At 47.9% G+C, this 15,876-nt stretch overlaps 1 protein-coding gene across 19 annotated transcripts in view; it reads left to right on the top strand.

Annotated features, from left to right (window-relative positions):
- The window catches only part of SLC8A3 (solute carrier family 8 member A3), a 162,656-nt gene that overhangs the window by 17,766 nt on the left and 129,014 nt on the right, over positions 1-15,876 (top strand). For all 19 annotated transcript variants that reach the window (XR_016226533.1, XR_016226532.1, XM_070065152.2 and 16 more), the window contains exon 2: positions 3,298-5,143. Coding sequence is in view for 17 of the 19 variants with exons in the window: in XM_070065152.2 (XP_069921253.2) it covers positions 3,360-5,143 (1,784 nt within the window). In the remaining 2 variants the exon portion in view is untranslated. The remainder of the gene's footprint in view (positions 1-3,297; positions 5,144-15,876) is intronic.

Below are 15,876 nucleotides of genomic sequence, written 5' to 3'. Positions count from 1 at the left end.
TCCCAGAATGTAAAATAGGGATGAAAACATGAGTAATTTCATAGAGTTGGTATGAAAATTACATGAGTACTTAGCATTATGTATACAATCAACACGTATAAATGTTAATTGCTATCATTAATATCTGTTGTTATCTGGGGAGGTCCACAGGGTCTCCAATGGAGTCCTGGACCTGAGTATGCCACAGGTCATTTGGGATCCATCTCACTGGTGTCTGGGCCCGGAGCAATAGCACCAAAGAAATGACCATTGACTTGGTCATGGAAGCTGCCTTCTCTCCCTCTGGTATCTCAGCCAGAAACAATTTCCTGGGAGGAAGAGAAAGAGCAACTGGGAATTCCCAGGGCATTTTCCACCAAAAGTTCTAAAACCTGGATTCAGGCATTCACTAACCACCTCTTGCCTGTCTTCTTTTGTCCTTTCCTTCCTTTGTCTTTCTAAACTGGCTTCTGATTCTACCCACAGGGTAGCATATTCCACCCCCCTAGACGCCCAGCACCAGTGTCTGCAAGGCCAAGGGCGAATAAAGACCTTGAGCCACATTAATTCTCCTAGCGCCAGTGACCCCATCAATCAGGATAACGCTATAACCCGAGTGCTCCATGTCCATTTCCCCCAGAAGGCCAACTCTCTTCCTTCACCTGTGGATACCTCGTCCCCTTGGGGCTGCCACCTCCCGTCACCACATGGCTCCTGATTAAACAGCTGCTTCAGCTGTGTCCAAGTTCTGTCCCCTTCTGCACAAGGCATATCAGAATTGACAACGTCAGGGTGCTCGGAGGTCACGGCAAGGAGCCACAATCACTCTGTGCATTTCTGCAGGTGGGTGAGTGTCTAACCTGGGGATGAGGCTCTCTGTGCACGTCAGAGTTACGAGAGCTTTGCCAACCATTGAAAATGGATGCCGAGGCCGGCGCCGCGGCTCACTAGGCTAATCCTCCGCCTGCGGTGCCAGCACCCCGAGTTCTAGTCCCGGTCGGGGCGCCGGATTCTGTCCCGGTTGCCCCTCTTCCAGGCCAGCTCTCTGCTGTGGCCAGGGAGTGCAGTGGAGGATGGCCCAAGTCCTTGGGCCCTGCACCCGCATGGAAGACCAGGAGAAGCACCTGGTTCCTGGCTTCGGATCAGCGCAATGCAACGGCTGCAGCGCGCCGGCCGCGGTGGCCGTTGGAGGGTGAATCTCTGTCTCTCTCTCTCTCTCACTGTCCACTCTGCCTGTCGAAAGAAAGAAAGAAAGAAAGAAAGAAAGAAAGGAAGGAAGGAAGGAAGGAAGGAAGGAAGGAAGGAAGGAAGGAAGGAAGGAAGGAAGGAAGGAAGGAAGGAAGGAGAAAATGGATGCCGAACATCTTCAATCACCCAGCTCTTCCACAGTCATCCTCATGGCATCTTCTCCGACTTCAGTAGCTGGACCAGTGGGTAACGTGGGCCTCAGCATTGGCTGCCGTTCTGGGGCACAGGAAACCATGTTAATCCACAGAGTCCTTTGGAAGAGAGGCCTTTCTGGTTATAGCAGGCACCTGGCATGCTATGTCCCAAAGGGAGTTTCTCTTTGATTACAAGCTTAAAGGATTTAAAGAGGTCTGACATAGCTTCTAAATGATAGTCAGAATTTGTCCATAAGCTTGCCATGTATTTCCAAAACAAATGTTGTGATTTAGATCATAAAATTTTTTTTAAAAAAGATCTTATTTATTTATTTGAGAGGTAGAATTACAGAGAGAGGGAGAGACAAAGAAAGTTCTTCTATCTGCTGGTTCACTCCCCCAAATGGCTGCAACGACTGGCGCTGGGCTGATCTGAAGCCAGGATTTTCCTCTGGGTCTCCCATATGGGTGCAGGGGCCCAAGGACTTGGACCATCTTCCACTGTTTTCCCAGGCCATTAGCAGAAAGCTGGATTGGAAGTGGAGCAACCAGGACTCAAACTGGCATCCATATGGAATGCCAGCGCTGTTACCCACTATGCCACAGTGCCAGCCCCATATCTTTCTTTTTTTAAAAAATTATTTATTTAGATGACAGAGTACAAATATATATATATATATACACACACACACAAGTATATATGTATACACACGTGTGTGTGTGTGAGAGAGAGAGAGAGAGTAGAGAGAGAGAGAGAAAGAGAGAGAGGTATCTTCCATTCATTAGTTCATGCCCCAAATGGCTGCAGTAGCCAGGGTTAGGCCTGCTGAAACCAGGAGCACGGAGCTCCATCTAGGTCTCCCACATGGATGACAAGGGCCCAAGTACTTGAGCCATTTTTTGCTGCTTTCCCAGGCACATTAGCACTGAGCTGGATCAGTAGAGCAGCTGGAACTCAAATTAGTGCTCCAATATGGGATTCCATTTTTGCAAGCAGCAGCTTAACTCACTGTGCCACAACACTGGGCCCTCCATTTCTGTTTTCTTTCCATTCACTTTGTACTCACCTTTTAGTGGTGTGAGGTCAGCACATGAGGCTATATTTCACCCCCAGATCTTGTCTCTATTAACCAATAGCTGATTTGCTTTATTAATAGTAAGTTGTACCATTTGGATCTTTCCATGTTTGAGTTAAGAATTGGAGTTACTGGTTGATATTTATCATCCTGTAACCAACTGCCTGAACCATCCATGAGTATATTTCATTGGCGTGTTTAGAGCTGCTGTGGACTCAGCCTTGGGCACACTGTACAGGACTTCAGTTGAGCTACAGGGCAGTAGTATTCCCTGTGAATGGGCTCTTTCAGTTTCCCACACTCAGAATCATCACTCGCCTCCCGAAGTTTTGGATTTGGGGAGAAAGTTTTTAACCTACACACAGAGCAAAGTATTCTCTCTTGGGGGACTAACCCATGGTAATGTAATTCAGTATGTACCCTTGCCCCAAACTTATTTTATGCAAAATTCTCGAGCATGATGATAATGGAACAAGAAGGCTGAGAACCCTAGAAACAGCTTCAGTGGCAGTGAAGATGCAGGCCTGTCTTATCCGTGGTCTGTCTTCAGTTGAGTCTTGAGAGTCTCACAGATTGCACTGGGGTTGGAAGGTAAGACTAGAAGGGTATCACTTGTGTTTCCATTACCAGTATTCCCAGCTATCTCAAGCCATTCTTTAACTCTGTCTCCCCAGCTGATAGTTTTGAGGACAGAACAGCAATTGGTGCCTCCCAATGACGTCTGTTTTTCCAAGTGAGGTACTGCCCCAAAGTTCATGCCTTATATCACCCAAGGTGAAGCATCCTTTTGTGTTGGTGGGAACCTACCCTTTGCTGACCCAATTTCTCAAGCCTTTTCCTGCCCCTCTGATCTTTCCTAGGTCTCTGGCCTGTCAGGAGGACCCTTGGTGCTGCGGTGGAAGCCAGCGGCTAAGTCTCGTGTATGGCGTGGTTAAGGTTGCAGCCTCTCACCTCTGCCTTCCTCCATTTTGGGCTGGTTACTTTTGTGCTCTTCCTGAACAGTCTTCGGGCAGAGGCTGGTGGCTCAGGGGATGTGCCCAGCACAGGGCAGAACAATGAGTCCTGTTCGGGGTCATCAGACTGCAAAGAGGGCGTCATCCTACCCATCTGGTATCCGGAGAACCCTTCCCTTGGGGACAAGATTGCCAGGGTCATTGTCTATTTCGTAGCCCTGATATACATGTTTCTAGGGGTGTCCATCATTGCTGACCGTTTCATGGCATCTATTGAGGTCATCACCTCTCAGGAGAGAGAGGTGACTATCAGAAAGCCCAATGGAGAGACCAGCACAACCACGATTCGGGTCTGGAATGAAACTGTCTCCAACCTGACTCTTATGGCTCTGGGTTCCTCCGCTCCCGAAATACTCCTCTCTTTAATTGAGGTGTGTGGTCACGGGTTCATTGCTGGTGATCTGGGACCTTCCACCATTGTAGGCAGCGCAGCCTTCAACATGTTCATTATCATTGGCATCTGTGTCTACGTGATCCCCGATGGAGAGACACGCAAGATCAAGCACTTACGAGTCTTCTTTGTCACCGCTGCTTGGAGTATCTTTGCCTACATCTGGCTCTATATGATCCTGGCAGTCTTCTCCCCTGGTGTGGTTCAGGTTTGGGAAGGCCTCCTCACTCTCTTCTTCTTCCCGGTGTGTGTCCTTCTGGCCTGGGTGGCAGATAAACGACTGCTGTTCTACAAATACATGCACAAAAAGTACCGCACAGATAAACACCGGGGAATTATCATAGAGACTGAGGGTGAGCACCCCAAGGGCATTGAGATGGATGGGAAAATGATGAATTCCCACTTCCTGGATGGGAACCTGGTGCCCCTGGAAGGGAAGGAAGTGGATGAGTCCCGCAGGGAGATGATCCGGATTCTCAAGGATCTGAAGCAGAAGCATCCAGAGAAGGACTTGGATCAGTTGGTGGAGATGGCCAATTACTATGCCCTTTCCCACCAGCAGAAGAGCCGCGCCTTCTACCGGATCCAGGCCACCCGCATGATGACGGGCGCAGGCAACATCCTGAAGAAGCACGCGGCAGAACAAGCCAAGAAGGCGTCCAGCATGAGTGAGGTGCACACCGACGAGCCGGAGGACTTTGTCTCCAAGATCTTCTTTGACCCATGTTCTTACCAGTGTCTGGAGAACTGTGGGGCCGTGCTCCTGACAGTGGTGAGGAAAGGGGGAGACATGTCCAAGACCATGTATGTGGACTACAAAACAGAGGATGGTTCTGCCAATGCCGGGGCTGACTATGAGTTCACTGAGGGCACCGTGGTGCTGAAGCCAGGAGAGACGCAGAAGGAGTTCTCCGTGGGCATCATTGATGACGACATTTTCGAGGAAGACGAGCACTTCTTTGTGAGGCTGAGCAACGTCCGCGTAGAGGAGGAGCAGCTGGAGGAGGGGATGCCTCCAACCATGCTCAACAGTCTTCCCTTGCCTCAAGCTGTCCTAGCGTCCCCTTGTGTGGCCACAGTGACTATCTTGGATGATGACCATGCAGGCATCTTCACTTTTGAGTGTGACACTGTTCACGTCAGTGAGAGTATTGGTGTTATGGAGGTCAAGGTTCTGCGGACCTCAGGTGCCCGGGGCACAGTCATCGTCCCCTTTAGGACAGTGGAAGGGACAGCCAAGGGTGGTGGTGAGGACTTTGAAGACACATACGGGGAGCTGGAATTCCAGAATGACGAGACTGTGTAAGTGACCTCTTTGTATTCTCCGCCTCCCCACTCCATCTCTTGCCTTCTCTTTCTGTCCCTCTGTTCCCTTCTTCGGACGCTCTTGCTTGTGTCTGTGCTAACATCAAACTTTGGTTCTGTCACAGGTGTGTGGGATCAGCAGACACTACCGGCCAGGTTCTGCTTCCAAACCCCCTTCCAGTTTTCTCTCGTTAAATTGTGGCTGGACAAGGAATCTGGTGACAGGGCCTCTGGGTACAGGACACTTTGTCCACTGAATGATGGCCGGTGGGGGTGTGGCTTGACCAGTATTTTGTGATAGCGGATTTTGGAGGGTTCTGTGACTAAACAGGAGCTTGGAAGCTGCTTATTAGGCCTCTCCTTTCTGCCCACCTCATACCAAAAGCTTCTGAACTTTGAAACCAGTCTTTTCTGTTCTGTGGTAGGGATAGCCCACTCAGGACACTCCCAAGGGAACAGGCGGCATTGGCTGGTCCCATTCTGCAGTTGGATAGCCAAGTGACAGGCACCTTGGAAATTGTAAAATTTATTGAAAGGCCCGTATGCTGTTTTACAGTGCAGGGTTCCCCAGCCTAGGTGAGCTGGACCGGTCTGACTCGTGTCCTGGAGGTATGTTGGAGAAGTAGTGCTCCCAGGGCAGTCTCGGCTCTAAACTCTGAAATATGGCCACGCAGTGAAGAAGAAGCCTTTTCAGAACTGTGGGAGAAAAATCCATCTTCTGTGGGGTCATCTTTCACAGTCCTTGGCTCTCCTGAAATACTTCTCGGGTTACTGATACATGTAGTCTCTCAGAGACCGCAGGTGTCTCTGTGACCCCACAGTGTCTCCCCCAGTGAGCCTTCTTGCAGATGGGGTGTACTGTTCTTTTCCTAGCTGGAGGGCTTTGAAAAAGAAAACAGACTGCCTTTTTCCTGGGATTTACAGCCTACGAGATGGTAGACTTTCTCGGGTGGCCGAGTAGGATGGAGATGAGAAAGGGGAGCCTGTCTCTGAATTCCTGTTGGTTTGCACAAGCAACAAGGAGAAGCCGCAGATGCTGTGAAGGGTACAAAAAGGGAGATGTGCAATTGCCTTGAGAACCTGAGATGAAACCATACGGCTTCTACAAGAGGGAGGGAAGGAACGCTCCGGAAAGAGGGATCTTCAGACACAGGAAGAAGTGTCCTAGAAGTCCTTCTTCAAAAAGGGCGGGTTCTGCTGACTATGGAGCTGAGTGACCCCCGGGACTCTGCTCCTGCCCCAATTCAAATCCCTTGCTAATCATGTGACTTTGGGCAAGTCATTTGGTGGTTCTGGAACTACCTGTCTCACATGCAAAGTGGGAATAACATTATGTTCCTTGCCTGGAGGCAGGGTGCGATCTTTCTGGAGTTCCTTCCCGATCTGGGATTGTCTGGAGCATTGACACAGGTGCTCAGTGTAGGTCATATTTGTATTAAGCCAAAAATGGAACAGGGGATATTGTCTGCTGAAGGAAAATAGCTGTTGACAAATTGATTTATTAGGGCTCTGTTTAGTGATTTTGCTGGGAAGGATAATCATTTGTTAGCGTAAGTAAAAACCTGTGTCTTCCAGAGAATACTATCCATTTATATATGCTCTGGGGAGAGAGCTTATACATACAAATGAAGGACAGGCCCCACTGGGAAGACAAACTCTGAAATTTCACACATGTTTGTGGTAATGTCAGTCGGCATCGTATGACACCGAGACCACAAAATTTGCTGCAAATTTGCTGCAATTCGCCAGCCTCAGGGTGCCTCTGATTTGGTACCCTGTCTACTGATGGCAGGGAAGGTAGTTTTTGAGAGAGCAGAGACTGGGCTCCAATTTCCTTATTCTCTTAGTAATTATTCATATGCCTGTGATCTCTGATGTGACTAAACCTTCCTCAGATTCATGTGGGCTTCAGTTTATGCAGTACCTGGGGGTAAGTGAGCCTGATAAGTGATCACATGTAGGTGACATTGACTCTACGTGCGTGTCAACCTCCAGAGGTTTAAGATCCTAATCCAGATATTTCAGGCTTTGGTAAACAATTCTGTGCTTCCATCTGTTCTTTGCATTGTGTCTTTAGATTCTAGTGTAGTTCTATCCCTTTAGACTTCTTCATTGTAGAGTAATGAGTCCAGAACCCACTACTCTGTCCTCACCTAGTGGCCCTGCCCTTGACAAATTGTAATTTTCCAACTTGAAGCAGTGTTATGTAAGCAGAAAAGCCATGGGTTCTAAGTACTCTGGATTAGAGTTCTGGCTCTATTACAGATTTAACTATGTGGTTTGGGAAAATCTTATCAACTTAGGAGGTCATTTCCTCATTGGTTAAATGGGGAAAATAAATACATTTCTCTTGCAGAGCTGTGATGATGATTCAGCTGTGTGCAGTGTACCTGGTGGATGATGTGTGCTGAGCAAACGAGGCCCTTAATAGTAATATTGATGAATTAACAATATTCTTCAGAAGACACTACTGAGATGGGCAAGCTACTTGGATCGCTGTGGAACCGTAATCAATGAACATGGTAGATTTTTGGTTACCAAGGAGAGTCCTAACCTCAACTTATAAAATATTAGAGCTAGAAAGGACTTTGGAATGTTTTCTGGAGTCTTTCTTCCTAAATTTTAACTTGCTTTTCTCCTGGTGGTCTTGCCAAGATGCAGAAGGTCTCAGCTAGGCGTTGAGATTCTGTATTTGCAATATTTCTGATGCTGCTAGTCCCAGCTTAGAGTGGAAAGGCTTTAAAACTCTTGACCAAACAATGAGATGCAGACAAGAAAGTGGCTTTTCAAAAATGGCTTGCTAATTCAATCACAAATGCTTGCTTTCCAGTTCCAACTTTCAACCCCAGCCTAGCAAGAACCCAGCTCCTACCCTGAGGCCCTGCTAATTGCAGTACACCAATCTGGAAACTGAAATTGAAACCCTCAGGGTACTTGGACAGAAGTTGTGTGAACTTGGAACAATTCCATTTTCTAATCCCACCTCTTTGTGTAGCTTTATTTGACTACCAAGCCTGGTAGTAGTGTATATTTTGTCCTCACCATACCCCTCGACATATCATCAACTTATATAATCAGGCTGGAGCTCTACTAATAATATTGGGTCCATGAAATCACTTGTTTGGTTGTATGTTTACTCCTTCAGAGATGTCCTTAGCAGTGCAGTAGGATGGAAGAGCATGAACACTGGAATCTGACACAGTTGTGAATCCATTATTCAGCAACCATATAAATTTTAATGAAGCCACTTCATGTATCCAAGTCCCGGATTTTTTGTTGGAATGATAAAAATAATGATGCAAGGGAGTGATAAGTACTACATATAAATATGAAAAAAATGCACCTTTAGCACTGTACCTTCTCATAGAAGGTGCCAAGTCAGTTAACAACATTCATTAAATATTTTCCATGTACTAGATACAGGAAAAAATAAATGAATAAAACAAGATGGCATTTCAGCATTCAGGGATCTTACTCCTGGGGAGAGAGGATCCAAATATCCAGACAAATCAGAGTGGGATGGCAGAGGTAGATCAGTAACAGAGGAAGGGGAGCTTCGTGCCATGTGTGTGTGTGTGACACTCCAAAGTGACCTTCGTGAAGGAAGCAGCAGGGAGGGGTGCTGTGGGAGAAGGTACACCCATGCGACAGTAAGCCCTTGACATAGGAGAGGGCTGCTATTGATGTCTTCATGACCTAAAGAACCCCCACCTTTGTGACTGCCACTACAGTACTTCATGAGAATTATGGCCTTTCAGACTCAGCATACAGTAACAAAACCTCATGGAGTTATGGGCTCTGCCCGCATGCTAATACCATTCATTAAAAAAATGACTGGCGTCTCTATCCCGGGCTCACAGCATGCCTCTGCAAAATAACAGATTATGGCAGCTCACGGGCCTTTGGGGTCCCTGGGAATAGTCAAAGCCACAGATGTCAAATATGCAAATGCCAATATCTACTATAATTAAGTAGCACAGGCCTCCTTCAAAGGAGAACAGAGTATTGACTGGGCTGTACATTTGCCAACCAAATCAGAAAGTGAAAGCTGGAAGATACCTTACCTCCTATTTCACAAATTACAAAGCCGAGATTCAGGGAGGGAAAGGGACTTGTCCAAGATCACACAGCTAGATGGCATAAAAGACTTGGGGTTGGGGGACCAGCTTGTGGAGCAGCGGGTTAAGTCACCCACAGGCATTGCATATTGGAGTCCGAGATGTTCTGCTTCTGATCCAGCTGCCTGCCAATGCACCCGAGAAAGCAGCAGAAGATGGCCCAAGTCCTTGGGTCACTGCAGCCCAAATGGGAGACGTGGATGGAGTTCCAGGCCATTTGGGGAGTGAACCAGCGCATGCAAGCTCTCTCTCTCTCTCTTTCTCTCTCTCTCTTTCCCTCTCTCCCTCCCTCCCTCCCTGCATCTCTCATTGCCTTTCAAGTAAATAAAATTAATCTTGTGTTTTAAAAATTGACAGTGCTGGAAAGGACTTTAGAAGCTACCAATGTAATGCGCACCCCCCTTTCTGGTTTGGATTCTCCATTTTATTTTTATCCATCAGTAAAGGGTTAGAAAGGACAAGGCAGTTCTTGAGTGAGAGATGCTCTGACGTTCTGAATCCAGGAGCATGATGTGACTGCCTCAACTGAGAGTGATAACACAGCATGACTGCTTTTTAACCTTTGGTTCACTTGAGACTGTTCAGGGAGGAAAATATTGGATCCCTAGACATTTTTAAAAAATATTTATTTATCTATTTGAAAATCAGAGTTATACAGTTATAGGAGAGGCAGAGAGAGAGAGGTCTTCCATCCACTAGTTCACTCCCCAATTGGCCACAATGGCCAGAGCTCTGCTGACCCGGAGCCAGGAGCCAGGAGCTTCCTCCAGGTCTTCCCATGTGAGTGCAGGGGCCCAAAGACTTGGGCCATCCTCCACTGCCTTCCCAGGCCATAGCAGAGAGCTGGATTGGAAGTGGAGCAGCTGGGACTCGAATTGGCACCCAAATGCGATGCCAGCACTGTAGGCGGAGGCTTTATCCACTATGCCACAGCGCCTGCCCCCATAGACATTTTTTTTTTTAATCTTTTCTCTGAGTTGATTCCTTAGCAAGCAAAGGTGACACAGAGAGCTGGGACAGCTTTGAGGAATGCTGATCAGCTGCGGTTTAGGTCTTGCTCCATTCAGTATTGAAGGCCATGCTCTTCCAGGGCTGCTCTCTCTGTAATGTTTCAACCCAGAGAAATCTGCCCATCAAAACCTGCCAGGGTGCAATTTGTGTAATATCCAATTTGACTTTCCCAGTCGGCATTCTCCTTTCACTTTGGCTCAGTCAGGTGTGGGATAGTGTCTCCGCAGCCACGCAGCAGACTTGCTTATCTCTAGAATATCTCTCACTGCTTGAGACAAGTCACAAACCCCAGGCTCAGGGAGGGCGGGAGCAGGGGAGAGGCAGTGAGGGTTCTCTGCCCGCCACATCCCTCCCTTTCTGTTTCCATCTGCCTTCCATGCCAAGAACAAGATCCCTTTCTGCCTTTCGGTAGACATCCAGTCACTAGAACCTGCAGCTTCAGGAAACCCTCAGTAGGCCATGACCTTGGCCCGGATCTGTCCTGAGGAGGTTGTTGAGCGGGGCTATGGAGCAGTGCAGTGGAGCATTCAAGTAAGACTGTTCCTACACGATTCCCTGGTTTCCATGCCCAAAAGAGTGATGAAAGGCTGTGTGGGGTTTTTTGTTTGTTTGTTTTTTAATGAGAGAGAGGGAGAAATCACACGAACTCCCAACTGCTGGTTCACCCCTCAGATGCCTGCAATGACTAGGGCTAATCTCAGGGCTGAAGCCAGGGAGCCTGGAACCAGGTCTTCCATGTGCTTGGCAGGGACCCATCTACTTGAACCATCACCTGCTGCCTGCCAGAATCTGCACTGACAGGAAGCTGGAATCAGGAGCCAGAGCCAGGAGTTGAACTCAGGAACGCCCATGTGGAATACGGGTGTCTTAACCACTAGGCTAAATGCCCAATGCTATATGTATCTTTTTTAGCAAAAGCTCTGGTATTATGTCCAGAGGATCCTAGGTACTGATAAAATTTTTCTCCTCTTAATTACTGAGATTGTTAAATCATACATCAAAGACCTCATAAATATGTATAATTATTATATTTGATTCCAAAATCTCACAAGAAGACTATGTCAAAAAATGGCATATTCCAGTTTCAGGACCACTTGAGAACCTTCTGTGTCTGCAAAAATCTCCAGGAAGTCCAGGGCCCGCCTGGGTAGTTTGCTTTAGAGCCAGGGTGTGCAGCCTCACCCTGCAATGCTGGATTAGGCAGCTCTCCTCCTGCCCGACTTAGCCATGTGCTGTCTGCAGCAGAGCGTCTAGTGTGCCCGCCCTGGCCTGCTCACAGGGATCTTCTCCCAGTGGTGCAGGGTGGGAGGTCACGGTGGGGGGAACACCAGTGTGGGTTTGAAGTTGGAGATGATCGCTTGACCAGCCACTCAGAGAATGAAAGGCTTCATCTTCAAAGCGCTCTCCTGCCTACTGCTAGGAGACGTGCTAATTGGGGCTTCAGGCAACAATAATAAAGGACTGCAGGCGGAGATCCTGCCCTGGGCCTTGCAGATTTTTTTCTTAATGGTTCTGGCCCTTAACAGTCAGCTTCCTCCTTCCTTCACAAGAATGAAGGCCAGGGTTACTGGAACAAGGGGAGGCTGGGGCGTGAGGAGGACCTTCCTGGCTGGCCCACTGTTCATCAGTTTCCCGGATGTATTTGGATGGAGAATGGCATTCATGCCTTCGTCCCCGTTTGGCTATGCTCCTGTCCACTGCATGAGGCAGGGTAGAGGTCAGAGCTGTGGTCTTCAACTTATTGTTGTTGTTTTAGACAGAAACTAATTTATGCTTCCAGAACCCAGTCTGAAAGTAGAGCCAGTGGCATATACTTGAAAGGTGAAGAGAGAGAACTTGATCTGCAAATAGAGCAAGGTCCCCCATATTTAAATTCTGCACAGTGTGGAAACATTTTTGCAAGAATCAAATGCTTTGAGGATTTGGCTAAATAACCATGAAGTAAAGCACTGGGTAAATATTCTCAGGTAGCATGAGCGTTATCATTCATAAGAATTCTGTTTCCACCCCTACTGCCTACTGGGTACCCAAGTAAGAAATTACCTGGATAGATAGAGAAGAATTTAAAGTTGAGAGTGCAATTTATTTAATATGGAGAAACATTTTTCTGAAAACTTAGAGACCACCAGATATGTATGTGTATTTGAGTTCAGCTATCGATTTGGCCCCGTCCTTACCCTTCCTAGCCAAGGATCAGTAAAGGCACAATACAACTTGGCTACCTTCAGCCCACTTGAGTTATTGTTTGGTGAGTGGGGGTTCTGGAAGAACCAGTTATTCATGATCTATACCACATTCTGTATTAGGTTTCAAATAAGAGAATCTTGATTATAATCTATTACTCAGAGTCTGGCTGCTAAACAGGTTATGGATTTTAGAGGACTCCAACCACCATCTCTCAGGTAATCCATCCTTTCCCAGACTGTTAGGCCCTGTTTCATCAACATTTTGGATTTCCCCTTGTGAACCCCACGTGACCCTCGCTCCTTCTCTTTCGTGCCCTCCTGGCCTTCTCTTTCTGAGCTGTGGTGGTGCAGGGGGTTCCCAGCCACCAGGCTAACCAAGGCTGTGGCAGCAAGTCTTCACCTGGGTGTCCTTGGCTTCCCCAATTGTGTGAGATTCACTCTGTTGTCCGAGTGCTCGCCACTGCATCCTTTCCTCCTCTGCTGCACACGCTCTGTCTAGGTGCTGCAGCTCCCAGCACCGTGATTCCACGCCTACTCACGCTTCATATTTACATCTTCAGTTCCCTGGGCCACATCTTTTTTCTTCTTACCCCGTTCCCGATACTCCCGTCCACCACCAGGCTGGCATCTGTACTCGGGCCGCCGCCTGCCTCCCATCTGATCCATGGTCTCTTTGAGGGACGGAGAAGTTGCTGTGCAGGTGTCCCATAGCAGAGCCAACATCATTCGGGCAAAACTCGCTTCAGAATTGTACCAAAAAGATGGATTTCTCCCAGGAAGCCAGGCATTCGCTCATTTTGGTGCTCTGTTTCCCTTCACTGTTAAGTGTTTACCTGAATGTATGTGAAGACAGGAAGACCCAACTGTGAAGATGCAGCCCAGGCTGGGACAAGTATCTGAGAGCCACTGGAGACTGCAGTAGCTCTGGGGGCTGCCTTTGCTCTCCCGTCACTCCCGCCTGGGCCTCTTGGTCTCTGCGTCTTAGCATCTCTGATTCTCTCTGGGGCCTTCTTGGTTCCTTTCAGCTTGCAGTGATACCTGCTAGCCCGTCCGTCCTCTCTCCTGGTTTCCTTCCCCATAAATGCTTTCAGCTCCTACCTGGAAAGATCTTTCTGGTCAAAACATTCATGAGAGAAGGAATCTGATTTTTACCCCCCCCCCCACCCACACACTTCCTTTTTATCCCCCCCCAGCTTGCCCATGTCAAAGCCACTGGCCAGATGCAAGCCGGTTTCCCTGTGTCAAGTACATCATCCTCCCATCCCTGTTAATCTGACACAGCTGGATTATGGGATGGAAAAATGAAGTTGCCATGGGGATTCAGTGGTAACCTACCTAAGCAGATGTATCTACAGGTGCTGGGCAGTGTCTCTTAGAAGGGAGTCCCAAGTGAGATGGGTGCCTGTCACCTCCTAACTGGCACAGGTACACAATCCTGAGAGAATGCTGATTATACAGTGGTCTGTCCTGGAGCCTTAGGCTGGAGAATGGGAGAAATAGAAATAGGCCCCTTCTGGAGCTCCCCTGCCCTATCACATGCGTTAAGCTGATCTCAAACCCCCCAGCCAAGGTGAAACTGGCTTCTGCCCGCATCAACAGAAAACACTCCTAGTGGGTGATGCTCGGTGGCACCAATCTCAAGGCCACCTGGGTCATTTCTCCCCCTTTACCCTTTTCTGGTCTGTCCTCTGCAGGAGACCAGAGTCAGAAGATAATTGGCTGTCATGTTCAGGTGCTGTCTTTGGGTACTGAGTCACTTTCAAAGCCTTTTCCTTGGGTTTGGGTTTCCAGGACAGCCTGTGTTCCAGTCCAAGACAGAAGCTTCGCTGCCTGAAATACCTTCCAGGGATAGAATGACGGCTCCCCTTGAGCTCTCTCCCCACCCCTCCCCTGCTGGACAACTGGTCAGCTGCACTTTGCTGCAGCCAGCGGGCAACCCCACTGGTGATCCTGAGAACTGTAACCTGAGTCCTGTCTAGGAGCTCCCCCGGAAGCCAGAGTGTTCTCATCAGCTGGTGGCACAGTGTGTGGCTCTATCAGGTGCACGGGGCTGGGGTGGGAGTGGGACTCTCCTTTTGTGTCTGCTGCAGTAAGTTAGTTGTGGCTATTCTGGGACCAACTTGGAAAGGATGCGTGAGGCTGTATCTGAGGTCAGCTGTGGATGTGGGAAGGAAAAACCAGTATCTGCCAACCCTAGACCTGAGACTAGAGATACAAGGAACTTCTTGGAGTGAGAAACTAGGAGGGCTGGGCGTTGTGCTGCAATAGGCTGCTGCTTAGGACACGCACTTCCCCCATCTATGGGAGTGCTGGTTCGAGTCTTGGCTACTCTGCTTCCCATCCAGCTCCCTGCTGGTGCACCTGGAAGGCAGCAGATGATGGCCCAAGTACTTGGGTCCCTGCCACCCCCATGGGAGATCCAGATGGCAGTTCTTGGCTTCTGGATTGGACCTGGCTTAGCCCTGGCTATTGGTAGCCATTTGGGAAGTAAACCAGCAGATAGATCTGTATGTGGGCATGCATGTATGTGTGTTTCTCCCTCTCTATCACTCTGCCTTTCAAATAAATTAATCAATCTTAAAACCAACCAACAAAAAAGAAACTGGGAATCTCCATTTCACTGAGATGTATTAGGATGAAGTTACACTGTCCCTCCCATACTGGGCCAATCCTAATGAGAAAAACCCCCTTGCATCACCCTCTTTATCCTACAAGACCCAGAACCTTCTGTTCCCTGGATGAATCCATGGAGACATGAATTACCATTGGACATATGAAACAGAAAATTCCATTATCAGGCTAGAATCTTCCAAACCCCTTCCTAACATGGTAGGTTTCCTAAACACGCCAATCCAGCCCTTTGCTCAGGCCTTTTTCAATACCTGCCCCACCCCAAGGAACCCACATTTTAGAATATTTTTAGCTGATAATGGAATAGAGTTCCATTTTTTCTTATAAAATAGCAAAAGAAAACTAAGAGTACTATAATGAGTTAATGTAATTCTATCCAAAGCAAAGAGTGATACTGCTGTAGTTAATCTGTGTGGACTGTTAGATGAATATTATGGTTTCTGTTTCAGGGCATTAAGGAGAGCGTAGAGTGAACACAGCCAAGGGCTGGCTGTCAAAGGAACAGAATGATATAAAATGCTTTGCAAATATTAGCCGCTAAATGTTTACAGTTGGTTAGGTAGGGGTAGACCTCTAAGGAGAATGGAATATTCTGGGAAGTGTTGGTTACCTGGGCTTCACTGTTGTTGAGACTTCTGGGAAGGCTTACTCCTGGTTGTATTTTTCTTACATAATATGACATATAGTATTTGTGTAAAACATCTTAAAGTACAGTTGGTCCTCCATCATGGGTTCCACATCCGTAGATCCAACCAACTATGCACTGAAACTATTCGGGGAGAAA

The sequence above is a fragment of the Oryctolagus cuniculus genome, chromosome 20 (assembly GCF_051225735.1).
Source record: "Oryctolagus cuniculus isolate XC-2025 breed Fujian yellow rabbit chromosome 20, ASM5122573v1, whole genome shotgun sequence".
In the NCBI taxonomy this organism is placed as follows: Eukaryota; Metazoa; Chordata; class Mammalia; order Lagomorpha; family Leporidae; genus Oryctolagus; species Oryctolagus cuniculus.
This window is presented reverse-complemented; position numbering and strand designations above follow the sequence as displayed.